Genomic DNA, 27,985 nt, shown 5'->3' on the forward strand with positions numbered 1-27,985 from the left:
TGTAGCGCCTTATAATCCGGTGCGCCTTATGTATGGAAAATATCGGACAAAAGACTATTTTTTGGGGGTGCGACCTATAACCCGGGGCACCTTATAGTGCGGAAAATACGGTACTTTCAATGACTTTTGGATTACTCCAATACCAAATATGCTAATAAAAGACAAAAGAAACTAAATATGAATAAAATGACTCAATTTTGTGCAGGCTTGGGGAGTAACGGAATACATGGAACGGCAAATATGATGTTGGCAAGCTGTTTGGATTTATTTTAGTTTATGTTAGTTTTGCCGGAGATCAAAGAGATCAAAGCCAGGAGAGAAAGCTTACCACGTGTTGTGAGTCATCATTTTATTCACATTTCGTTCCTTTTGTCTTTGATTAGCATATTTGGTATTGGAGTCATCCAAAAGTAATTGAAAGTAATCCAGTTAAAGTAACCCTACCCAATCCTGCGTGTGTGTAAGCACATGGCGAGCGGGTGGGCTTACTCATTCCTCCCTCCCCTCCCTTCGTTCCCCTCCTTCCTTCCTCGCCTCGCGGCTCACTCGAAGCGAGGAACAAGAGAGGACACGTGCAAACAAGGAGAAGAGAGACTGGATTCCTACAATCCTCTGGGACTGATCTGGTCGATTATATCGCAGAGTCTGCAAGACAGACCTACCTGGGTGCAGCCTGACAGATCTAGGTGGACCAGATTGTGGCAGCCGATTCCCAAACTCAGGTACTGGAAACCTTCGTCCGTCAATCTGTGGCAGTAGGCCAAACTCAGGTACTGGAGATTGATGCAGTTGCTGTCATGTAAAAAGCAATAATCAAATTAAAAACGTAAAGAAAATTAACAAACGCAGGGCGCTTGAAATTTCTGAAAATGCTTTAATTTTAATGTTGTGTTTTTTAAGGATTGAAAAGTTTCTCAGCAAGATTGCTTAAAAATGACGCTGACACTGCTCTCTGTTGGCTTTGCTTTGTCGTTGTATTTCTTCCTCTCTCGTGATGAACGGCAGCTTGCATTAGCTTGTATGGCATTGTCCTATGAAGGACAGGTGCATGCTACACTTAAACAGGGCACTATGGATTGTGTATTAGTTTAAGGGTTAGGGATCAATTATGGATATTGAAGGCCATGGGTAAAATTAAGGTAGCATTTCCTAGTGGTAAACAGGGTTGGGTAGGGTTACTTTAACTGGATTACTTTCAATTACTTTTGGATTACTCCAATACCAAATATGCTAATAAAAGACAAAAGAAACTAAATATGAATAAAACGATGACTCACAACACGTGGTAAGCTTTCTCTCCTGGCTTTGATCTCTTTGATCTCCGGCAAAACTAACATCAAATGCGACAGAAACAAAATGAAAAGAAATCCAAACAGCTTGCCAACATCATTTTTGCCGTTCCATGTATTCCGTTACTCCCCAAGCCTGCACAAAATTTAGTCCTTTTATTCATATTTAGTTTCTTTTGTCTTTTATCAGCATATTTGGTATTGGAGTAATCCAAAAGTAATTGAAAGTAATCAAGTTAAAGTAACCCTACCCAACCCTGGTGGTAAATTGTAATGGGAAGAACTTCCTGCAACTGAAAATGTAATACATATTACAGTCTTTTACATCCAACACTCATATGGTGAGAGATTTGTCTCAAAAATATTTACCCACAATACATTCAAATTTCACGATACAGTATATTCTCAATTTGCAAAAAAGTTTTAAAAATCTTGATAAATGCACACGCAAGATCAAAAATCTCATATATAAAATCGCAGATATATTTGTGTACCGTATTTTCCGCACTATAAGGCGCACCTAAAAGCCTTTATTTTTTTCAAAAGCTGACCACGCGCCTTATAATACAGTGCGCCTTATATATGGATCAATATTAAGTCGCAAAGTCTTGCAACTAAGGCAAGCAGCCGCCAACTAGATTTTCCCCCGAACGCCAAGTAGTCCGCGGTGTATGCTGGGATTTATTTACCGGCGTTCAATTGGCTAACCAATGTGTTAATCATCATTTGAATCGATCACTATTGGCTAAAGTTATTCGGAGGTCAAGGGGCGGATCCTTTTTATCATTTACAGGCTGGCATTGGCTCAAACGGCAAAACAAAGCCTGCAATTGGCCGAAAAAGATGAATGTGTATAGCACGTGGTTGACGGCATACAGAAAGCATTTTTTACTATACTGTATTTGTAAATATTTTATTCTCCTGGATTTACTACACTCACGGATATAAGAGGACATTGGCTGCACATTATTATGAACACAACGACTTCGGTGAGCTATTCCGGCTATATATCATCCCTGTATCTTGTTTCAGACTGAAGTGATAAGCGGTGCAGATAATGGATGGAATGGAGTGTCTATTTTTAAATTAAACTCAATTCCAAGTGTTTATTGTCATATGCACAGTAAAGTTGCGAGCGAAAAAGAAAATAGAAACTAAGGAATGGTTGGCATTTCTTGAATCCCAAGACTTTAACCTTCCGAATGATGGAACGATGCATTTGAGTGACATCGTACGGACACCGCATCCGCACGTGTTCTCGACACGTATTTGCGTCTTTGCAAGCTTTCGGAATGTTAAGGGGGTAATCAGTTGGACTGAACTATGTGACTGTTTTGTCGACGTCCCCATTGTAGCGCCTTATAATCCGGTGCGCCTTATGTATGTCAAAAATATGACCAAAAACTATTTTTTCGGGGTGCACCCTATAACCCGGTGCGCCTTATAGTGCGGAAAATACGGTAGTTGCAAAATACAGGAGTCACACGGAATTTCTTCTTTTAATAGTACTGGAGATATTGATAAAGTGGCCTTGAAAGTCATTAACAAGTGACTAAATTTGTTCACTGCAAACGTCAGACGTGGCATTTTAGCTAAAATCAATAATCAGATGTATCAACACGTACCAAAGTTTAGTACAGTCGTTCCTCTTCTTACAAGCTTAATTTTTTTCCGGTGACACGCTCGTAGCATGAATTGCTCTTATCATGAGTGATTTTTTTCTGATATGAAATAATTACAAACTATTTGGTCTACTCTGGTCCTCACAAAAGCATTCGAGTGAACCCTAATAAGCTATAAAACACACCTTTCTTACTTATCTCCTGTTAGGAAATAAATAGATTAAAAATGTATCGTTTACCAAATTGTTCGAATTAGTTATCTGACTCCATTAACCAAACACAACCTGCTTCTCCTAACAATGCGCGCTCGTTTCTTGATGGGAAAGGATGGACAAGAGACCGGCATTTCCACACGGGGGCAGATTTAATTTCTTAAATAATAAACTAAGTGAACTCCATCGAATTAGCCGAATTAGTGTCGCTCGAATCTTCGTCAAGCTTCTTCTCTCGTTCTCCCTCGATCTTCTGAAGTTCTCCCGGCACACGCCTTTTCCCGCCAGCTGGTGCGCCGGCCCCTCTCTCTCTCTCTTTCTCTCTCTCTCTCTCTCTGGCCTTATGCTTTGTCTCTCTCGCTCACTTTGTCTCTCTCTCTCTCTCTTGCTCTCTCTTTCTCTCTCTCTCCCTCTCTCTCGCTTTTCTGTCTGTGGCTCTCGCTTTTATGTCTCTCTCTCTCTCTTCCTCCAGCTTTTCGCTTTGTCTCTCTCGCTCGCTTTCTCTCTCTCTCTTTGTTGCTCTCTGTTTCTCTCTCTCTCCCTCTCTCTCACTTTTCTGTCTTTGGCTCTCGCTTTTATGTCTCTCTCTCTCTCTCTAGCTTTTCGCTTTGTCTCTCTCGCTCGCTTTGTCTCTTGCTCTCTCTTTCTCTCTCTCTCGCTTTTCTGTCTTGGGCTCTCGCTTTTATGTCTCTCTCTCTCTCTCTCTCCATTTCTCTCTCTCTCCCGCTTTTATGTCTCTCTCTCTCTCTCTCTCTAGCTTTTCGCTTTGTCTCTCTCGCTTGCTTTCTCTCTCTCCCTCTCTTTCGCTTTTCTGTCTTTGGCTCTTGCTTTTATGTCTCTCTCTCTCTTTCTCTCTCTCTCCCTCTCTCTCGCTTTTCTGTCTTTGGCTCTCGCTTTTATGTCTCTCTGTCTCTCTCTCTCTCTCTCCCTCTCTCTCGCTTTTCTGTCTTTGGCTCTCGCTTTTATGTCTCTCTCTCTCTCTCTCTCTCTCTCTCTCTCTCTCTCTCTCTCTCTCTCTCTCTCTCTCTCTCTCTCTCTCTCTCTCTCTCTCTCTCTCTCTCTCTCTCTCTCTCTCCCTTTCTAGAAATTGTCAAACGGATGTTTTGTTCTCACTTATAGTCTGTACAGCCGTTTGAGACTTCTTGTGATTTAGGGCTATACAAATAAACATGACTTGACTTAACTTAACGTTACTATAGGTGCAGTGGTTAACACATTCGTCTAACATGCGAAAGGTCCCTGTCTTGAGTCCGGGTGGAACCATGATGGGTGCCACAAGGCTGTACTTGCCCAAGACACACCACAGGAAATGGTGCCCCTAGGACCCTTGTGGCCAAGGGATCCAACCAACCAACCAACCAACCAACAATAGTAAAAGTATGATCGGTGTAAATTGTGCAACTGCATGTAGCAGAAAGCGTGTTTTGCGATTATGGTAACTAATGACACAGTCACTGGAGTGAATGACGAACGGAATGTGAAAAACACCAACGCTCAAATCGTACCAAGTGGTGAGTCAGTCTTACTCAAAGTGTGTTTCATAGTGGTTAATCTGAATAACATGTTGTTTGCATAAAACACAATACTTTGAACCAATCTTTATTCGAAAGAACGAGTTGAACAATAGTGGATGTATACCTGATGTTGGGGATTGCCGGGGCGCATATTTCTTTCTTTAGCAGGGTGCATAATTCTCTCTACTTGAGACATTTGGACAATTTTACGCGTTCAACCTTGTGGTGAGCAAATTTGGGAAAGACCCTTTTATGTTCCAGCGAGACTGATTTACAGTGAAATTTTTGCGAGGCATAAATCCATCCCCGATGGCAATCAAAGTTTGTTTTTTACGTCACAAGTGACACATCTGTTCCACTCCTTCTCTGCATGGCTTGGCAGCAAGTGAGACGTTCTCACACGTGAAAGTAAAAAAAAAAAAAACACTGTTTGGCGCTAGAATAGGGTATCAGCGGCAGTGTTCCCTCTAAGCTGCGCGCGTGCGGAATTGCGCACTGCTCGCACATTTTCAGCACACAAGACAATCTAGCCAGCGCACAAAAATGAGGGCTCAAAATTACTAATTAAGAGGCGACTTAAGTCAAAGTTACAGTGCATGAAGGTAAAAATACACGGGTTCCCCCGACACTGTTTTCTAAATGCGGTATTTTGAAGTCGAGTCGAAGTAGAACGAAGTTGAGTAAAGTTAGTAGAGTATGTCGAGAACCGGCTTCTTCGGCTCGGCTCACTAAAAGGAACCGGCTCTTTCGGGTCCTAAACGGCTCTTCAGGTTGTTTTTGCTTCTTTAATCCCAACATGACCAAATATTATGTAAAATGACTTAAAGGAAGAGGGGAATAGAAAAAAAAGAAAAAAATACCAAAACGAAAAAGTAGTGAAAAGCTGAGAAAAAAAGAAACAAAAGGAAGAGAAAAAAAAGAAGGAAAAATTTTGAAAAAAGCCAGAAAAAAAGAAAAGAAAGAAATGTAGGAAAAAGTAAATAGAGAACAAGAAGAAAAAAGTAACAGCTCGGAAAAAATAAACACAATGAGATTTTTTTTAAAGGAATTTTTAAAAAAGGGGGAGAAAAAAACACGGAAAAAAGAAGAAAAAGTTTGTGTTGCATTCAAAAAATTTCCAATTATATCAAGTGAATCTTGTTGCCAACATTATATGTGATTAAGTACAGTTCTGTATCTTGCAACCGACTAAATAAGCCCCCAAAAATGTTGATATTATGCGACAAAATATATAAGGAAACAAAAAGAAATAGATATCTTGTGAAAGAATTGTAAGAACAAACGACGTTTGTAGGACGTACAACCTTTGCAATAGTACATGAGTCAATTCATTCAAAAGTGAATTTTTTTTTTTGCATTGCCGGAAACTCAGCAAAATGTAACTTGATGTCAAGTTTTGGACATGTTTGATAATGACTTAGTTGCCACACTTGGGATTGCTGTCGCTCACTGTTGTTTCAAGCGTTGCTCACCGACTTTGTGTGAACGCTCAGACCCGTAAGGAAAATTACAGGGAACATTGATCAGCGGTCACGTCCGGGAAGTGGAAGATGAGGCTCTGGTGATAAAAACGGATGAGTGTGCCGCTTACTTGGCCAGCTCTCTGAGGGTGATGTCTGTCAAGAGTGTGCCCGAAAGGTTCAGGTAGAGCAGGGAGTTGCAGCCTTCCACAACAGTCTCAATCATGGCGTCCTGTCAAGTCACACAAACACACCGTCGCATCGTATGTTGTGGTTTTACGTTCGACCCAGTCTCCCGGACAGCTGCAAATTCGGCCGTTTTTCGTTTTTTTTTATAGCTTATTCCCAAAAGCAAGGGTGTAAACTGAAGGCCTTTTATCTTTGTGCTGCAGGAAAAGCACAAGTATTGCTTTTATTATTATTATCTATTTTAAAGAACTCATATCCTACAGATACAGTGTTCATTTGAGCTGTGAAAAGTGATGGGTCCCGGGGACCCGCATGCTCAAAAATCTATGGGTCCCAACAGAGATTTATGGGTCCCCAAAATTTTGTGTTATCGGGGTTGAAAATTTAAATCGGCGACAAATATATAATGTAAATCTATATATTCATTCAGTTTTAATCATCACAGTTAATTGGTAATACAAAGCAGTTATCACTTCAGATTTTTCACTTCACAATATTGTACATTATACAAAATAATATTGCTTAAATATGAATATATATATTCAAGCAGTTTTAATTATCACAGTTAATTGGTAATACAAAGCAGTTATCACTTCAGATTTTTCAGTTCATATAATCTTTGTGGTTTGCTGTCCCGTCACACCTGTAATCCCTTCTCAAGGTCCAATCCATTATCATCCTCCTCAGAGCGTAACCAGTAATATAATTTAGTCTATTTTGGCAGAAAAGTCCTTTTCTTGCTAGGAGTATTCTTTTGCTTTTCTTTCGTCGAATTGTTCGCTTCAACACACGTGTTTTCCTTGCCTTCGCGATCTTCCGAAGAATTTCTCCGCCCTTTTTTTCGTGCCGGAATTATTGCCGTTATCACTTTCTGCATTATGTTTCGACTTATTATTGACACTGAAGAAATGACCAATTTTGTGTTTATTTTCACCTAATACTAACTGTTTTTTCTGAGGCATACTTAACTTTCACCTTCACTCAAAGACAACCACCACAACAATGACGTCATCTCGAAGCAACGAGATCTCGTTTGCCCAGATCGGCGTCCAGACGAAAACTCGAACCGCGAGACCAAAACAACAATGGCGGATCTGCCTGCCGAAAAGTTTGGAGTGCGGTAAATCTTTGTTTGAAAAAAAAGTAATCGGATAATAATGACAATTTTGTGTCAAAAAAGTTGCGTCCCGGGGACGCACGTTGATTTGAAACTATGCGTCCCCAGCAAAAATGATGCGTCTAGGACGCGGGCAAACGAGAACACCGCTGATAAAATACTACACAGTTGAAGGGAAAGTTTACGTAAAACGAGATTAGTGACTGGCTGCCTTGCGCTCAGACCACACGTCTAGTCCGTAAACAAACTCTGCAAATGAGCTTCTGACATTTTTACAGCTTCAGTTTCCCTCGCTCTTAAACTAAGGAATGACAAATCGCATGATTGGAGTTTTTGGCATAATAATTCACAGTTCAAACTGTAACCGCGGCAACAGTCCAAAAAAAACATTTCTGAATAAAAAGACGAATTGTGTATCTCCATTAAAAACACTTGCAGCTGTAAATGTGTTCATTCAAACATCCGGTTTACAAAAACCTAAGCAATTTGCTTTGCATTTTGTGAACATGCTAAACCAAACTGTTAACTTAAGAAAGAGGAATGTAACAACATTTTTTGTGTACCTTGGAGATTACACGTTTACATGATTGTGCCGTTATAAACGGAACATTGGCAGCCACCTAATTTCAATTTCAATCCAACTCACCGTGATATTAAAGCACTCTGACACATTGAGTTCTTGGAGGTTTTTGCAGTCACCTGAAAAAGAAAGAGCAGGAAGATTATTCATTTCTTAAGATTAAATATTTTTGCTTTGCTCGATTTCCTTTTGAGTATATGGCGTTCAGTACTGGTTCTGTAGAAAACCGGAGTGCAAGAGAATGTAATCTAATTATAAGCAACTTTTTAAAATATCTTAACTCTTTATAAAATTAAGGAGCAAAAATCTTGACAATTTTTTTCTGAATTTAATAAATTGCATTGGTGAGAAATATTCATGTTCTATTGTCCTCAACACTGGTACGCCTCAGGGCTGTCCATTGTCTCCAACTTTGTTTTCCCTATTCACTCATGACTGTCAACCCAATTCTGACCATTCACTATTCGCTAAATATGCAGACGACACCACGGTTTCTGGCTTTATTTCAAAAGGAGACGAAACTGAATACCGAGCAGAAATTGATTCACTTTCCACCCGGTGTCATGAGAGTAATCTGTTATTGAATGTAGGTAAAACTAAGGAGATGATAATAGATTTCCGTACTAAGCCTCCCCCGCATGTGCCACTGTCAATTAATAGTAGTGAGGTCGAACTGGTCCATTCATTCAAGTTTCTGGGTACTTACTTGTCAGATGGCCTCACATGGACTGTCAATGCTATTGATATTCTAAAGTCAGCCAGAAAAAGGCTCTACTTCCTTCGTCAACTCAAATCATTCAGAGTCTGTCAATTCATTCCAGTCAATTTTCATCGTGCTATTATTGAATCCGTTTTAACTAGGTCAATCAGTTTGGTTTGGTCGCGTCAATCAGAAAGAATTGTCAAAGATGGAATCTGTAGTGAGGACGGCAGAGGAAATAATAGGTACTGGTAATAGGTAATTTTGAACGGCATCAATTACAGTACTCGTCGAGGATATGCATGGACCAGTAGAACTTTTGGAGCATGTAACCTAAATTAAGCGATTAAAGACAATGTCGGGGCCTTTCTGTCCTCACATTGGCTGATCAATGAAAACTGTCACTCAACTTTTTTTTAGCAAAATAAACATATAAACGTAAGTCAGCTGTATTACTGTTTTTCCCCTTGCCAATGAATCTCTTAATGCATTGTCCTCTGAAGATGTTAAATGTTAGTAAACCCAGTAGAACTGGTGAAACTGAGAATTCAAAGCAAACCTGGTGAACTAGCATTTAGCTTTAACACCTGTGAAGTAGACCGCATAGATTGCCAGTTATTTTGACTATTATACCTAACTCTTGTTATTTTAGACTATTATGCACATTTTACATCATTTTCAAGATTGCCCAATGCTGTTCTTTGATTTCCACACCTTTCAGGGTGGATCAGCTTTTCCTAACCTAGGAGATTTAATAGAAGAGTCCCAGGGGAGGGCTTTTAGGACCAATTTGAAATTTAGCATAGTGGGGGGTTTTGGACAGTCCTCTCTTGTTCCCATTGCATGTTCGAAATTTATTGATGTCTTTTACTTGTAATTTTCAAATTTAGTGCTTAAAAAACATGACCATTTTAGTTTGTAAAAGAAAAAAGCAGAATCTTACAAAAATACAACCGTAATATGACTGCAGAAAAACTACACAATTACTACAAAACCAATTACCAAGTTTAGTGCTTGAAACGGCTTAATATGACTGGTTTAATTTTTTGGGGAAAAAAAACCCCATTAAAAAACAGGAATATTGCAACAGTAATAAAAAAATACTACAGAAATATTGCAAAATTACAACGACAGTAATGCTAAAAAACACGACGGAAATACTACACAATTACTACCAAATTAAACATCGAATGTACTGCTTCTAAAAGGTAACTAACATGTAAAATGAACACAGACCATTTTTTTGAACTGTTGTTTCCTAAAACGCTTCACAAACACTCATCAAATATCACATTTTCACTGTTTTTATTTTCAATATGTAACCGGTAGTGTTAACAAGCGAAATAAACTGCGATGGCTGCATGTGGTTGAGAGCGGTTAGTACAATCATACTGAATGGTTCGTAGTGGTTTCGCCGCAGTCCTATTCCGTGTACATACAACATATTTTACAGTTGTTGTTTTTTTTTTTTTGCTAGAACATGAATTTCTCTCTCTCCAACATCAAACATTCCGGTAGTATCCACCAACTCTGTTTGTCCCTCACCCCCCTCATCAACCCCCCCCTTCCGAAGGAAAACAAAGCCTACTTACAACAAAGACAGTTAGTTCTTTGTTCCTTTATCTCTTTGTTTCCTTATCCTCACTGTAAATGTGGAACTAGAGTCATCCAATTTCGTTGTCACAGCATATCCCATGTTGTAACAATGACAATAAAGGCATATTCTATTCTATTCTATTCTATTCTACCTGTATTCTATATGGTGTACTGTATACAAGGGGGGTATACTGTATACATGTATACGTTTTTTAAAGCATTTTTGAAGGGGCGCCGCAACTTTGCGGATTTTCAGTTTTTGCGGGTGGTCTCGGTCCCCATTAACCGCGATAACCGAGGGATTACTGTATTTTGTGATCAGGGCTATACTATAGACTTTACCTGACGGTCGAACTAAGACCTTAATCAGATTTCAGTTCTCGTTTACATAGCGTTACATAATCGGAATCCTGGCAATAGTCCGATTCCGATAAAATGATAGCATCCACGTGAAAAGTCATTAGAGAGAAATGAGTGGAAATGTTGTTGTGAAGCTATAAATACACATTTGGATGCTCCCCGTGTCTTACACAACGTGCTGCTGCATCACGCTCCTTCCACAGCTGTTGTCCATCAGCATGACAACATTTGTTCTAATCCTTGACCCGTTTCCAAACCTCATCATTACATCCAAAACATCTCCGTTTGACTCCACAGCCCTCCTAGTGGAAAAAGAGGAGTGGGGAAAGAAATAAACAGCTGCAGGTTCCAGCATGCATGTGACCTCTTACGTCGCCATCTCCTTGCTTCTGCTGCTACTCCCACTAGCGGAGATGAAACGTGGCGGCAAGGGCAGAGGCCTCAAAGGAGCGAGACACAAACTCACAAGGGACAGGTAGGCAACCACGGAACGTTTGATTTTGGATAGGAATGTATAAGACAAAATTGTGCCTGCATCGTGACATGAATTATTAAGAGTACCGTATTTTCCGCACTATAAGGCGCACAGGGTTATAGGGCGCACCCCCAAAAAATAGTTTTTGGTCCTATATTTTCCATACATAAGGCGCACCGGATTATAAGGCGCTACAATGGGAACGTGGACAAAACAGTCAGATAGTTCAGTCAAACTTATTACCCCCTTAACATTCCCAAAGCTTGCAAAGAAGCAAATACGTGTCGTAGACACGTGCGGATGCGGTGTCCGTACCATGTCACCAAACAAACATTTCTTAGTTTCCATTTTATTTTTTGCTGGCAACTGTGTGGACAGCAAAGTAAGAATTTTATTGTGCAGGGAAACGGGGTTCTTTACTGTGCATATGACAATAAACACTTTGAATTGAATTGAGTTTAAAAATAGACTCATCACAGAAACATCAAGATCGTTCTAAAACAAGATGCCGGGAAAATATAAATCCGCAGAGCTCACCTAAGTTCTCTTGCAGCCATCACATTCAATAATGATACGTAACCATGGTCTTCTTACAACCGTGAGTGTAGTAAATCCAGGAGAGTAAAATATTTACAAATACAGAATATTTAAAAAAAAAATCTCTATGCCGTAGTGCAACCCAACCAACGTGTGATTCACATTCATCTTTTTCGGCCAATTGCAGGCTTTGTTTCGCCCCTTTAGCCTATGCGAGCCTGTAAATGATAGAAAGGATCCGCCCCTTTTACCTCAGAATAACTTTAGCCAATAGTGACTGATTCAAATGATGATTGACACATTGGCTGGGAATTGAAACGCCGGCATATGTATCCCAGCATACACCGTGGACCACATCGCCTACGAGGAAAAATCTAGTCGGCGGCTGCTTGCTTTAGTTGCAAGACTTTGCGACTTAATATTGATCCATATATAAGGCGCACTGTATTATAAGGCTCATGGTCAGCTTTTGAAAAAAATAAAGGCTTTTAGGTGCGCCTTATAGTGCGGAAAATACGGTATTATGTCTAATGGGGCTGTAAATTGTCTTCATTTGAATGTATTGTGTCCGGATACAAAAGTCTGGCTCAGGTTTCAAGTCATAAATTAAGCTGATAAAAAGTGAAGAATGCTATAAAAAAAGCATTAAATGTTAATACTCTGCAAAGTAAAGCTAAGTTTTCCTTTTTACATTGAGAAAGAAGGGATTGAATAAAAAGAGCACACTAAAATAGCTATCCAGTAAAATTTCTGAAAACAACGTCTTGCAATTATTAGTACTTGATTTTATATGTATAGATATGAATAAATGTCTTTCATTGAAGGGCTTCTCCTTTCTGTGCACAAATTAAAAAGGTAAGCATGTGCCAACGGACAAAAATGATAAAAAAAAACAGTATATTCAAGATATATAAAAATGTATGTACAAAGAAAAAATTCTGAGGTCATGAGGTTGAACCTCCTGTGTGGAGTTTGCATGTTCTCCCCGCGCTTGCGTGGGTTTCCTCCGGGCACTCCGGTTTCCTCCCACGTTCCCAAAATATGCATGTCAGGTTAATTAGCTGGTCCAAATTGTCCCTAGGTGTGCCCTGCAACTGGCTGGCAACCAGTTCAGGGTGTCCCCTAGCCACTGCCTGATGATTGCTGGTATGGGCTCCAGCACCCCCGCGACCCTACTGAGGATAAGCGGTGCAGATAGTGGATGGATGGATATATATTCAATCATTTGTATTATTTCAAGTGTATTACTTATTTTTCTTCCTCCATGATTTTAAAGTAAAATTAGGAAATACTTAAAATGAGAAAAATGATCTGCCAGAGGTAGATAATTTGGCTAATTACAAGCAACTTTTCAAAACATCTCAACTCTTTATAAAATTAATAACATATTTAAAATGAGCAAAATTCTTGACAATTTTTTTCTGAATTTCATAAATGAATATTTTGCTTCGTAAACTCATCCAAGGCCACTCCAGTTACTGTAAAATGGTACTTTGACGTACAGTAGAGTCATCAATTTCAGTGAATGACTTCTCAACTTTAAATGTGGGAAAAAACGGCCTTAGACAGGTAAAATTTCTTCAAAAAAAACTGCTTGGAAGAGAAATATTTTGAAAAAACCCAAATCGCACTAATGGTTTACCATTCACTCTCTTGGTGCTTAATGGATTTCTTTCGAACGTTGTGTTCTGCATTCTAATTGGCTGTACAGTCTCAGAGAGAAGAGGGATTTTTGAACGGCATCAATTACAGTACAGTACTTGTCTAGGATATGCATGGACCAGTAGAACTTTTGGTTTCAACGTAGTATTTAGAGTGTTTCATTTTTTTTAAAAATCATAGACGATCCCAGTCACCCTGCTCGCGGGTACTTTAATTACCGTATTTTCCGCACTATAAGGCGCACCTAAAAGCCTTTATTTTTTTCAAAAGCTGACCATGCGCCTTATAATACAGTGCGCCTTATGTATGGCTCAATATTAAGTCGCAAGGTCTCGCAACCTACGCAACAGCCGCCGACTCGATTTTCCCCTGAACGCCAAGTAGTACGCGGTGTATGCTGGGATTTATTTACCGACGTTTCATTGGCTAACCAATGTGTCAATCATCATTTGAATCGATCACTATTGGCTAAAGTTATTCGGAGGTCAAGGGGGCGGATCCTTTTTATCATTTACAGGCTGGCATAGGCTTAAACGGCAAAACAAAGCCTGCAATTGGCCGAAAAAGATGTGTCAATCATCAGTTGAATCGATCACTATTGGCTAAAGTTATTCGGAGGTCAAGAGGCGGATCCTTTTTATCCTTTACAGGCTGGCATAGGCTTGAACGGCAAAACAAAGCCTGCAATTGGCCGAAAAAGATGTGTCAATCATCAGTTGAATCGATCACTATTGGCTAAAGTTATTCTGAGGTCATGGGGCGGATCCTTTTTATCATTTACAGGCTGGCATAGGCTTAAGCGGCAAAACAAAGCCTGCAAATGGCCGAAAAAGATGAATGTGTATAGCACGTGGTTGACGGCATACAGAAAGCATTTTTTACTGTTCTGTATTTGTAAATATTTTATTCTCCTTGGATTTACTACACTCATGGATATAAGCGGACCATGGCTGCACATTATTATTGAACACAACGACCTCGGTGAGCTACTCCGGCTATATATTTTCCCTGTATCTTGTTTTAGACTGAACTCGATGTTTCTGTGATAAGCGGTGCAGATAATGGATGGAATGGAGTGTCTATTTTTAAATTAAACTCAATTCCAAGTGTTTATTGTCATATGCACAGTAAAGTTGCGAGCGAAAAAGAAAATAGAAACTAAGGAATGGTTGGCAATTCTTGAATCCCAAGACTTTAACCTTCCGAATGATGGAACGATGCATTTGAGTGACATCGTACGGACACCGCGTGTTCTCGACACGTATTTGCGTCTTTGCAAGCTTTCGGAATGTGAAGGGGGTAATAAGTTTGACTGAACTATCTGACTGTTTTGTCGACGTTCCCATTGTAGCGCCTTATAATCCGGTGCGTCTTATGTATGTCAAATATCGGACCAAAAACTATTTTTTCGGGGTGCGCCCTATAACCGCCTTATAGTGCGAAAAATACGGTACCTGTCGTCAGGTCGCCGTCTTCGCTCCATTGTGAGCAAGACTAGACGTGGCAACCGTGTCATATTGGGAATACTAGGGACAAGAGTGGCCCTAGATCAAAACTTTTCCACCGGTAGTACTTGTTTTTACCATTTTATACATATTATTATTTATTTTTTTAACATTTTATTCAGCGGCCTGATGAGAAAGCCTACGTCCTGCATGTTTGGCCATCCCTATACGAATGGAATCTCTAAAAATATAAATCTACTCTAAGTCTACAAAAGGAATGTTAATTTCACAGATGTTCCATGCATTTTCCTCAATCACATTTTTGCTTTGGTATCCAAAACCCTCAGGGTGAGAGGCGTAGGCCGTCACAGCAGATCAGACCCCCCGAGACCAGGGAACTGCTCAGAATCGATAGAGTCCGGACGGGTCTATGGAGACTGCCAAGGCCTGCGCCTCACTTCCATTCCGAGGCCGCAGACCTGGTCCCGACCACCCAAGTACCTCCTCCTAGCGCATAACAGGATCAGGGTCCTCCGTGACGAAGCCTTTACCGGTTACGAGAGTCTAACCAGTCTGGACTTGCAGCAGAATCACATCTCGCGAGTGGAAGAAGGGGCCTTCGAGGGTTTGACGAGACTCACGACTCTGCTGCTTCAGCACAACCTCCTAACTGCGCTCAGTGAGGAAGTGCTCATCCCAATGCCCAACCTTCGATACCTGCGCATCTATGACAATCCGTTCAATTGTGTTTGTGACATGGACAGCCTGATAGAAACCCTTCAAGTACCAAGTAACCGGAATCTGGGTAATCACGCCAGGTGAGTTTTTGGAGGTAAACAATTACAGATGTGTTATTTGCCAGGGAAGCATGTACAGTGGAACCCCGGTTTACGAACGCCTCTCAGTTCGAACAAATCGGAGTCTGACCAAAAATTTCGAGAAATTCTTGCTTCGCTGTTCGGTCAAAAAATCGGAGTTCGAACGCCGGTAATGCGTGAGTGCGTACGCTAGGGTGCCATGCTGAGCGACGTACGGGTGTAGATCGCTCTTTTCGTGACCGACTGTTATCGCGTGCGGACGTGCTTCGTTTATTTTTCGATTTTAATATAGGTATACCGAGTGTTTTGGCCCCTAATTATGCCTCCGAAGAAAGTCAGTGCAAGCAGCAAAGTTGCTACAGGTGAAAAAAGAAAAGTAGTGCGTACAACTATTGCATTCAAGAAAGAAATAATAGCACCACCGTCCACCTGCGCCTTCTGCTGACCACCACAAAGGTAAGAAATCCTATGCATAATTATTTTCTTTATCCTTTTATTTTTATTTTTACACGTTCATGTTAGCGTAATCTTTCGTACAGAAGATTACGATAACGCGAACGTACGATTAGCCTCGGTTAGCTTTATGTTTACATTAAACATTCAAGGTAAACATTCAGGGTGTTGGAACAGATTAAAACGATTTACATTATTTTTAATGGGAAAAATGATTTCGGTGATCGAACAAAACGGTTTTCGAACAGGGTTCTGGAACGGATTATGGTCGAGAACCGAGGTTCCACTGTATTGATGTTAAGGGAGAAGGCAGCAATGGAGTGGTAGATTGGAGGTGGAACTGACTGGGAGCACATAGACTGGACACAAGCACAAACACATATTACACTACCTTAAATGCATAACTGGAGCCAAGGCTCCAGAATCCCAAGTTGATTAGTAAAACGTAGAATGGGTAGTGTATGAGGGAACAATTACGCCAACGAACACTCCATATCAGTGGTCCCTGACCTTTTCTGTATGACGAACTGGTTTATTGTCTGATAATATTTTAACCGCCTGGCCATAGGGCAGCATTAAACATTTTTGTCTATCTATCTATCTACCTTGGTCATATCCCTCAAAAAGGGTGACCGACAGCAAGACAAACACATACAATAACAAAGAAAATAAAAAGGGAAAAAAATAGCAAAAACAGACACAAACATTTTCTGACCATGGCCAACCCAAATGCCCAAAGACCCAAACAAGTTAGGCACCTTGGCACCTAAGTTGGTCATGCTTTCGTCCCTCCAGATGAAACGGGACACCAGAAAGCGGCCATGTCACTCGGGGTCAGGGTGACACAACACACTCTTTTGTTCAACAGCAGGGCCCGACAGCTTTCACTGGTTTACCCCTGTCACATCATACAGGTGCCCTGCCCATGCCTTAGAACGTGTCCAAAAACCCCTTATCCTTTTTACAACACCTCTCCACTCATTCCTATTACCAACAAGAGCTCTAGCTTCCATTATATTTAGACCTCTTTCCTGCAGTGCACTCATAACACCATCCATCCACGTCAATCGCGGCCTTCCTCTTGGTCTCCTTCCATTGACTTCTGCTCTGTAGATCCTCTTCAACATTCGCTCCTCATCCCATCCTCTCCATGTGTCCAAACCAACCGAGTACTCTCTTATCCACACGCTTGCTCAGTTCCACTACTACTCCAGTTCTGTCTCTCACAATTTCATTTCTCAATCTATGCAATCTTGTCACTCCTTACACACTCCTCAAACACTTCATCTCAAAAACATTTAATTTCGTTCTCAAATCTGCGTTAAGGCTCCAAGTCTTTGCACCATACAACACAGTCGGCACAATCACACTCTCATACAGTCCCCTCTTAACATCCATACTCTTGTTGCTCATCACTCTCCTCAGTCATCTGCAAACAACAACTGACTTATTTCTACTTTTTATAAACTATTAATAGTGATAACAAAAACAACAACAATTAGGACATTGATAATAAGAACATTAATAATAATGGGCGTAAATCCACCGTGTAGTCGTGTGGAACATTTAAATGTTCTCCTTAACATCACACCAAAATCACATTTGTTCCTTTCCTTAACCACATATCCTAACAAGGGTTCCAAGAGTGCTGGGCCCATTCCAGCCAGGTTTTTGGAATATGGGAGGAAAACGGAGTCCCCGGGGGCACGGGGAGAACATGCAAACTCCACACAAGTAAGCCGATAGCTGGAAATGAACCGGGGATTTCTGAACTGTGAGGCGGACGTGCTAAAAGCAACACGATCTGGTCGCTATTGTAACGTATAACGCAAAATGCCATGTCGGTCTGCGTGCTAAGTCGCTAAAAATACAAAATCTCCAAATGAACCAACCCGCAAATAGCTTGTTGGAGTTGTGTACTTTATGCATCCTCCAACTCCATTGTCAAAGATATTTCTATACTGACATTTATACAATCTTTCTAGCGTGACTTATTTGACCATACTCCACAGTGATTGGCTATAAGCACAAAAATTTGGTCTGATTCATTCTTCACTGTATCGTCAGCAGACGGGAATCCTTGTTTCCCATGTGACAGTAACTGCGTTTGCCCATGCAAACCACACTTACTTGCATTCAAATGTTCCATCAGAAAGAATCATTATAGGCAAAAAATCATAAGCAAAATCACAATAAAATGAGATGTGGTCCCACCCAAACACAATTGGGATGGCGCAGATTGACGGAACAGGAAGAAGAGATTGAGCAGGGCATTATTGCCATCTACTGTGTAATTGACCCGCTGTTCTTCTTAGCATTATTTCCCACTCTTGAGTCCCGACCCAGGGCAGCACGGCGGCGCAGTGGTTAGCGCGTGTGCGGCACAGTTCTAAGGTCTTGGGAACCTCCTGTGTTGGTTCAAATCCAGCTACCGGACTTCCTGTGCGGAGTTTGTATGTTCTCCCCGTGCTTGCGTGGGTTTCCTCCGGGCACTCCGGTTTCCTCCCACATTCCAAAGACATGCATTCCAGGTGGATTGGCCAGTCCAAATTGTCCCTAGGTGTGACTGAGCGAGCGAGTTGTCTGTCCCTGTGTGCCCTGCGATCGGCTGGCAACCAGTTCAGGGTGTCCCCTGCCCACTGCCCGATGATTGCTGGGATGGGCTCCAGCACCCCCGCGACCCTACTGAGGATAAGCATTGCAGCTAATGAGATGAGAGATGAGTCCCGACCCACCAGTTGAGAAACACTGTACTAGAATATATGTGGCATTTGAAATTCTTATCCTCAAATTTTTTATTCAGCCCTCCATTTGACTTTGACACCACTGCTTTACTTGCACTCGAGCACTGTGTATAAATGCTTTTACCATTTCTCTTAACTAGATCTGATCAAAACAATGTTTGTCACGTTTACTTTCAAAAGGTGTGCCGAGCCCCTCAGGTTCAAAGGCAAGAAATTGAAGCAAATCGACCCGGAACTGCTCTGCAAGAAGTCAGACCCGGACGAAAAACCGCAGGGGGACCAGACTGACCCCAAAGACTCTTTAGAGCCGAGTCATTTTCAAAACAAACCAGAGGCCATTACATCCTGCCACATTTACTACTTTCCTCACGTACGAGTGGACTGCAGCCACCGAGGCAAGTTGAGATGGCGTTCATCAGGCACCCTCCCGAGTCCACACATGTTTCTTATGTAATGAAAAAAATCCTGAGCCATTTATCACAGATGCATGATTGGATACTGCCTGTGGCTGGAAGGATTTCACATTTCATTCTCGAGGAAATTCCAGAGAATGTGACACACACTCTTCAGTAGAATATAGAAAGGCTGCCGATCAGAAGCACGAGAATTTTTTTCTCTTTATGTACATTAACTAAGAATAACTGGCGGCTGTTTCGATAACATTTTTACGTGAAAATTCTTTTCTGCCTCACCGCCAAAGAAAAACACAGCACCAATCATTTTCAGAATTGTTTTTAAAGAATGACAACCAGTAGATAACATGTACCCCACAAGGCATCTAAGGCAGCTGTGTCGAATATAAGGACCGGGGGCGAGGTCAGGGCCGCTAACTGATTTAATCCAGCCCGCCAGACAACGCTGATGAGCCTCATGGCCAAAAATCGAGCCCCAGTTTTAAATATGCCCACGGGATGTTGCAATAGTTTTCACACCTTCAATTTTCAGGCTTTCTAGTACTTTTTGACTTTTCCCAAACTTTTTCATAATTTCAGTATTTTTTTTCCCGTACTAATCAATAATTTTTCATGCTATTTAGTACTTATTCATTTGTTTCAATATGTTTTAATTATTTTAATACACTTACTTTATTATAAAATGGCGGCACTCCTGGGTTCATTGGCTAGTTTTTATTTCTTGATTTCAATTCAGAACTTTTTAATACTTTTCAGTACTTTTTCATACTGTACGTCTTTCAATGACTTTTGGATGACTCCAATACCAAATATGCTAATAAAAGACAAAAGAAACTAAATATGAATAAAACGATGACTCACAACACGTGGTAAGCTTTCTCTCCTGGCTTTGATCTCTTTGATCTCCGGCAAAACTAACATAAAATGCGACAGAAACAAAATGAAAATCAATCCAAACAGCTTGCCAACATCATTTTTGCCGTTCCATGTACAGTGGGACCTCGGTTATCGCGGTTAATGGGGACCAAAACCACCCGCGATAAGTGAAAATCCGCAAAGTAGCGACGCACCTTAATAAATAAATAAATTTTATTATTATTTTTTAGACCCGGTTAATGGGGACCAAAAACACCCGCGAAAAGTGAAAATCTGCGAAGTAGCGACGCCCCTTCAAAAATGCTTAAAAAAGAAAAACCATTTTTTAAATTTTTTCATTTTATTTTATTATATTATTATTATTTTTTAGACCTGCGAAGCTCTGAACCCGCGAACATGGAACCACGAAGTAGCGACGCCCCTTAGAAAATGCTTAAAAAAAAAATGCTTTTTTAAAAATTATTTTATTTTATTATTATTATTTTTTAGGCCCGCAAAGCACTGAATCCGCGAACGTCGAAGCGCGAAGTAGCAAGGTCCCACTGTATTATTACATTACTCCCCAAGCCTGCACAAAATGTAGTCATTTTATTCATATTTAGTTTCTTTTGTCTTTTATTAGCATATTTGGTATTGGAGTAATCCAAAAGTAATTGAAAGTAATCCAGTTAAAGTAACCCTACCCAACCCTGTCCACATATTATTAATCCACTCTTGATCGACAGGTCTAACCGAGGTGCCTTCCGGTATCCCTGAGGACGCCGTCCAAATAAACCTCTCCCACAATTCCATCCGCCATCTCAAAGCCAAGAGTTTCCAGGGAGCAAGGAGTTTAAAAACGCTGAACCTCAGCCACAACAACATGGAGCGAATCGATACAGGTACAGACTCCGCACAAAATTTTGGGCCCTTCCAATTTCAGGACATACCAAAAAATGCATTGTAACCTTTTGCAAATGAACTCTATTTGACATTTTGTATTCTTTTGAAATGGCCGTGTCTGACTGTTCCAAGTTGCTCACCGCTTCTACCAAAGACTTAAACAGCAAAATGCACAAATTCAGACAAACGTCAACAACTTTTATCCTGTTTGCACTTATGCATTGCCCACATTGCTATATAAACAATGAGCCCAATTGGAGCATTCGGCTGATTTCAAGAATACGTTTTTGTATTGTGATATATTTAGTGTTGTTCTTTGAATGTAATTAGAGAGCTCATCTTTATAATTAACACAATTACCCTTTCCCGTGGGCAGCACGGCGGCACAGTGGTTAGCGCGTGTGCGGCACAGTTCTAAGGTCTTGGGAACCTCCTGTGTGGGTTCAAATCCAGCTACCGGCCATACTGTGCGGAGTTTGTATGTTCTCCCCGTGCTTGCGTGGGTTTCCTCCGGGCACTCCGGTTTCCTCCCACATTCCAAAGACATGCATTTCAGGTGGATTGGCCGGTCCGAATTGTCCCTAGGTGTGAATGAGCAAGTAAATTGTCTGTCTCTATGTCTCTGCAACTGGCTGGCAACCAGTTCAGGGTGTCCCCTGCCCACTGCCCGATGATTGCTGGGATGGGCTCCAGCACCCCCGCGACCCTACTGAGGATAATCGGTGCAGCTAATGAGATGAGATGAGATGAGATTCTTATAAATCCAAATTGTTAACCTAAATGTTTGTGAAGAGTGTATGAATTGAAAGCGATACTACAGCAACATAGCAGCCAATTTCCCGGCATGTGCTTGATAAAGGAAAAGAGAAAACCTTCTTTGTTTTTTTTCTCAGAGACCTGAGAATTTGGGGGAGGGAAATTGACACTGGACGCGTGCCTGCTTCTCATTTTTTCCCGCTTTTAAAGCCCATTACCGTTTTCTATAAACTTGAGAGAGTTGAATTGGATTACCTAACTGAAAAAAAACCCTCTGTATAAACTTTGACTCAGTTTGACGGACTTGTTGCTTATTGGTCATGATAACTGGTTGTGGCGAATAAACAACACACTTGTTATGCTATTCCAGCTTCCTTGTTTGGGCTCCTGCACCTTCACGAGTTGGACCTCTCGGACAATAGCCTGCATTTCATCCAGTATGGGGTCCTTGAAGACCTTTACTTCTTGTCGAAGCTGAAACTCGGGGGTAACCCCTGGGTGTGTGACTACAGGTAGGTTTTGCAGTTTTAAGAAGGTGAAAGTACAATGTTCCTGCATCTTAGCCTCTCTAAGGAATCGTAGATGAGGTGGACTCGCTAACACAAGGTGGAGTATCCCTGGACACAAAGATTTCCATCTACCGTAGGGATGTCGAACTTTTGGACTAGCGTGTGACGTCATCCACTCCGCTACAAGCACCCCTAGAGCATCATGTTAATCTGTTAATAAACAACAGGGTAGACTGCTGGAAGTGTGAATTTCCCTACGGGAATGAATAAAGTATCTATCTATCTATCTCTAGTTTTTAGTTTGGTTTCAGTACCTATCGCTGGTGTGAATTCAATCACAAAAGGCAAAAGCCTCATTTATTTTGATTTGTAACATCGTGCAAACCCAGGGGTGGGCAAACTACAGCCTGCGGGACACTCGCGGCTTTTTAGGCTTATTGAAACGACCCACAAATCAAAAATTTTAACTCAGTGTCATAACTTTTACGTTTGCCATAACACAAAATATATTTTTTTGTTTTATTTTTACAAAATCATTATAAAGGTGTCTGTTTGACGCATCAGTAAGTACTAAGCCTCTAAAAAATCATTACAGTATAAAAAAGTACCATTAGATGGCAGTAGTGGCTTTGATAAAATCTTTGTCCACACATCGAGGGAGCCCTCACTTCCTAGTGTTGCTTCCTGTATAGGCGGCCCCATATAACGAGTAGGTAGTGAAGCAGTGTAGGAGAGAAGCCAATATATGGATAAATACAGACCGGGCTTTTTCTTTCTGAAAAGATGACTAAGTCCCTATACTATATACACACTTCTATCTAACTAGTCTTGTTCTTACCGTCCAGAGGACAAAACAACATTCTTATTTTGTTCTTTACAAACAAAATAAGAAACACAAAAAGTCATAGGGTCTAATCACACACATAACGCGAAGAGAAAATAATCTAATTACTAACCGGGCAACAATGTATAACTTGTGAGGCTAAAGTATGAACTGGTTAACAAATGCAGGACGTTTGCAGTCAGTGTTCCCTCTAAGCTGCACTGCTCGCACATTCTCAGCGCACAAGAAAATCGAGCCAGCGCACAAAAATGAGGGCTCAAAATTACTAATTAAGAAGCGAATTAAGTCAAAGTTACAGTGCATGAAGGTCAAAATACACGGGTTCCCCTGACGTTGTGTCCTAAATGCGGTATTTTGAAGTCGAGTCGAAGTCGAACGAAGTTGAGTAAAGTCAGTAGAGTTTTTCGAGTCCCGGCTTCTTCGGCCCACCAAAAGGAATCGGCTCTTTCGGGTCCTAAACCGCTCTCCAGGTTATTTTTGCTTGTTTAATCCCAACATGACCAAATATTATGTAAAATTATCCACAAAATGACATAAAGGAAGGGGGAATAGAACAAAAAAGAAAAAAATACCAAAATGAAAAAGTAGTGAAAAGCTGAGAAAAGAAGAAACAAAAGGAAGAGGAAAAAAAGAAAAAAAGCCAAAAAAAAAGAAAAGAAAGACATGTAGGAAAAAAAGTAAATAGAGAACAAAAAGAAAAAAAAGTAACAGCTCGGAAAAAATAAACACAATGAGATTTTTTTAAAGGAATTTAAAAAAAAAGTAGAAAAAAAAACACGGAAAAAAGAGGAATTTTTTTTGTTGCATTCAAAGAATTTCTAATTATATCAAGTGAATCTTGTTGCCAACATTGTACTTCCACTAAAAATGTGATTAAGTACAGTTCTGTATCTTGCAACTGACTAAATAAGCCCCCAAAAATATTAATATTATGCGACAAAATATATCAGTAAAAAAAAAATCTTATCTTGTGAAAGAATTGTAAGAACAAACGACGTTTGTAGGTCGTACAACCTTTGCAATAGTACATGAGTCAATTCAAGTGAAAAATAATTGTTGGAAACTCAGCAAAATGTAACTTGATGTCAAGTTTTGGACATGTTTGATAATGATTTAGTTGCCACACTTGGGATTGCCGTTGCTCACTGTTGTTTCAAGCGTTGCTCACCGACTTTGTGTGAACGCTCAGACCCGAAAGGAAAATTACAGGGAACATTGTTGGCAGTCCATCCAAACATTTTGTGATTAAGGGCGATACAAATAAGCTTGACTTGATTCAAATATATTGTCTTCTACCACATCACTTCTTGGTTAGTAAACTAAAAAAATAAAATCAACGTAGATTGTGGAGGGTCAAAAACAACCACGATATAGAAAAAGTAAAAATCATGGCTGTAAACAGAGATTAGCACTTTTGATAGCGTTTGACTTTGCCTACGAAGAATCCAGCGATGGACGAGACTATAATGTAAAAACCACATGAATCCATCTTTGAATGTAAAACCCTCCCTAAATAAGTCTAATTTCAACATGGCGGCGCGCACAAGTGCAGCGGCTTCAGGCTCTCCAGTTAATCTTTTTACTTTCAGAGTTATTTGATCTCTCATCTTTTCCTTGATATAACCTTATCTTCTTTGTTCCTTTATCTTCTTTGTTTTCTTCTATCCTCACTGTTGAATGTGAAACTAGAGTGCCACGTCCAATTTTGTTGTCACAATCAATGTTCCCTCTAATTTTCCACAGGTCTGAGCGTTCACACAAAGTCGGTGAGCAACGCTTGAAACAACAGTGAGCAACCATAATCCCAAGTGTGGCAAGATAATTAATTGTCAAACATGTCCAAAACTTGACATTAAGTTACATTTTGCTGAGTTTCCGGCAACGCTAAATAATTTTTCTCTTTTGAATGAATTGACTCATGTACTATTGCAAAGGTTGTTCGGCCTACAAACGTCGTTTGTTCTTACAATTCTTTCACAAAATATCCATTTCTTTTTATTTCCTGATATATTTTGTGGCATAATATTAACATTTTGGGGGGCTTACTTAGTGAGTTGCAAGATACAGAACTGTACTTAATCACATTTTTAGTGGAAGTACAATGTTGGCAACAAGATTCACTTGATATAATTGGAAATTATTTGAATGCAACACCAACTTTTTCTTCTTTTTTCTGTGTTTTTTTTCTAGTCTTTTTAAAATTCCTTTAAAAAAATCTCATTGTGTTTATTTTTTCCGAGCTGTTACTTTTTTCTTTTTGTTCTCTATTTACTTTTTTCCTACATTTCTTTCTTTTCTTTTTTTCTGGCTTTTTTCTAAATTTGTCCTTCTTTTTTTCTCTTCCTTTTGTTTCTTTTCTTATCTCAGCTTTTCACTACTTTTTCATTTTGGCATTCTTTTCTTTTTTGTTCTATTCCCCTCTTCCTTTAAGTCATTTTGTGCATAATTTTACATAATATTTGGTCATGTTGGGATTATAGAAGCAAAAACAACCTGAAGAGCCGTTTGGGACCCGAAAGAGCCGGTTCCTTTTAGTGAGCCGAGCCGAAGAAGCCGGTTCTCGACAAACTCTACTAACTTTACTCAACTTCGTTCTACTTCGACTCGACTTCAAAATACCGCATTTAGGACACAACGTCAGGGGAACCCGTGTATTTTTACCTTAATGCACTGTAACTTTGACATAAGTCGCTTTTTAATTAGTAATTTTGAGCCCTCATTTTTGTGCGCTGGCTCCATTTTCTTGTGCGCTGAGAATGTGCGAGCAGTGCAGCTTAGAGGGAACACTGGTCACAATATGTTCAACCCATTTTGTAACAATGACAATAAAGGTATATTCTATTCTATTCTAATTTGCAGCATCCACTACATGGTCTACTGGCTTCGACTGCACCCGGTTGTGAGGCCCTCCGGCTTGTTATGTCGTTCGCCTCCTGAATACACGGGCGAGAGCGTGCAGGAGTACGTGAGAGCCTACAACCGAGGCTGCCCCCGAGATCGACAACAGAGTCTGCGGGACCCAACCGAAGCCGAAGAGCAGCTCTGGGACTCCCTGGAAGAGGTTCAGGGCGAACCCGAGGAGGAAATGGAGCCCAGCCATTTGAGACAGCCTCAAAAGTATCAGATTATTAGACTGTCTTGAGAGAAATGGCCACCAATAAGCTTTTGTTTCTGCAGCTTTCCACAATTACTTTCCATATTTCAAATAGTCTGTATCAGATGAAGAATCTACTTAAGTGGTGTGTAATCATTCCAAAATATATGGGAATGACATCAAATGTTTTTTTTTTAAATTTTTCATTAAGACCTCTGTGCAGATTGGATGGGGATCTGTTCACTTTCCGATGATGTAAAAATATTACAAGTATCAGAAGATGGTCACTTGACACTCAAATGTTGCAATAAAAATATAAATGTATTGAAAATTATTTTTAGTTACCTTGATCTATATGTTATCTGGCATCAGGGTTGGGTAGGGTTACTTTAACTTGATTACTTTCAATTACTTTTGGATTACTCCAATACCAAATATGCTAATAAAAGACAAAAGAAACTAAATAGGAATAAAATGACGACATTTTGTGCAGGCTTGGGGAGTAACGGAATACATGGAACGGCAAAAATTATGTTAGCAAGCTCTCATCTCTCATTAGCCGTACCGCTTATCTTCATTAGGGTCGCGGGGGGGCTGGAGCCCATCCCAGCCATCTCCGGGCAGTGGGCAGGGGACACCCTGAACTGGTTGCCAGCCAATCGCAGCACACAGGGACAGACAACTCATTCGCTCAATCACACCTAGGGCCAATTCACCTGAAATGCATGTTTTTGGAACGTGGGAGGAAACCGGAGTGCCCGGAGGAAACCCACCCAAGCACGAGGAGAACATACAAACTCCGCACAGGAAGTCTGGAGCTGGATTTGAACCCACGACAGGTTCCCATGACATGAACTGTGCCGCACAAGCGCTAACCACTGCGCCGCCGTGCTGCCCATGTTAGCAAGCTGTTTGGATTTATTTTCATTTTGTTTCTGTCGCATTTTATGTTAGTTTTTCCGGAGATCAAAGAGATCAAAGCCAGGAGAGAAAGCTTACCACGTGTTGTGAGTCATCATTGTATTCATATTTAGTTTCTTTTGTCTTTCATTAGCATATTTGGTATTGGAGTAATCCAAAAGTAATTGAAAGTAATCAAGTTAAAGTAACCCTACCCAACCCTGTCTGGCATTATTGTAACACATTTGTGTGGTAGATTTTGACAAGAAAACGGTTTTCACATGTACGAAGTGGCCAGACAAATGTTGTAAATATATTTGTTAATTAAAGGCTTATAATAACATAAAGGCAATTTGGTCGCCAGCCAATAACATTTATATGTTCGAATGAATCTCGTCCATGATGTGCAGTTAAGGGAGGCAAGTGATGCTGTGCCTCACCTGTCAACATACATATACACACAGACATACACACACACTGTCACAGACCAGAAACAGACACAGGACCCAATAGCGCTCGTTTTCTCAGTTTCTATTAATAAAGAGGGAGAGCAGGGCTTGCTTCCACCATCCGATGGTTGACGGACAAGGGGAGCAGGAGATGCGGAAGTGGCGCTTCCGTGTCTAGCGAGGAGAGTCGAAGACAGGCAGGAATTACAAGTCGTTAGCCGGAACTGGAGAGCAAGGGCGGTGTCAAGTTCGGAAACGGAGTCGGCAACAGGAGGCAGGCAGGTAGCGGGGCAAAACAGATCGGATAACTGGCAGGCAGAACGGGGCAGAGTCAGTTCCCGGAAACGAAGATCAGGCAGAGAAAAGCAGGACAGGAATAGAGGCTGACCTAAGAGCTTGCCGAGCTGGGAGCAATGGTTCGCATAACGATCTGACAGGGATCTCTTGGATGTCGGGGGTTTAAAAAGAGTTCAACAGCCAATCAGCTGT

The 27,985-nt window shown here is 40.7% G+C and overlaps 2 protein-coding genes across 4 annotated transcripts in view; one reads left to right on the plus strand and one right to left on the minus strand.

Moving 5' to 3' along the window:
• fbxl13 (F-box and leucine-rich repeat protein 13) overlaps nt 1–27,985 on the minus strand; it is a 68,347-nt gene that overhangs the window by 21,709 nt on the left and 18,653 nt on the right. For all 3 annotated transcript variants that reach the window (XM_088339612.1, XM_088339613.1, XM_088339611.1), the window contains 3 exons: nt 8,050–8,102; nt 6,229–6,329; nt 663–792 (listed from right to left, as the gene is read on the minus strand). In XM_088339612.1, coding sequence (XP_088195738.1) covers nt 663–792; nt 6,229–6,329; nt 8,050–8,102 — 284 coding nt within the window. The remainder of the gene's footprint in view (nt 1–662; nt 793–6,228; nt 6,330–8,049; nt 8,103–27,985) is intronic.
• LOC148362193 (leucine-rich repeat-containing protein 17-like) lies at nt 552–27,985 on the plus strand. The gene is made up of 7 exons (XM_088339616.1): nt 552–722; nt 10,937–11,114; nt 15,106–15,576; nt 18,954–19,168; nt 20,788–20,943; nt 22,071–22,212; nt 25,913–27,985. Exons 2-7 carry the CDS (start codon nt 10,993–10,995, stop codon nt 26,193–26,195), a joined length of 1,389 nt encoding a protein of 462 aa, XP_088195742.1. The 5' UTR covers nt 552–722; nt 10,937–10,992; the 3' UTR covers nt 26,196–27,985.

This window comes from Urocampus carinirostris, chromosome 7 (assembly GCF_059441175.1).
Source record: "Urocampus carinirostris isolate Australia breed hairy pipefish chromosome 7, RoL_Ucar_1.0, whole genome shotgun sequence".
Taxonomy (NCBI): Eukaryota; Metazoa; Chordata; class Actinopteri; order Syngnathiformes; family Syngnathidae; genus Urocampus; species Urocampus carinirostris.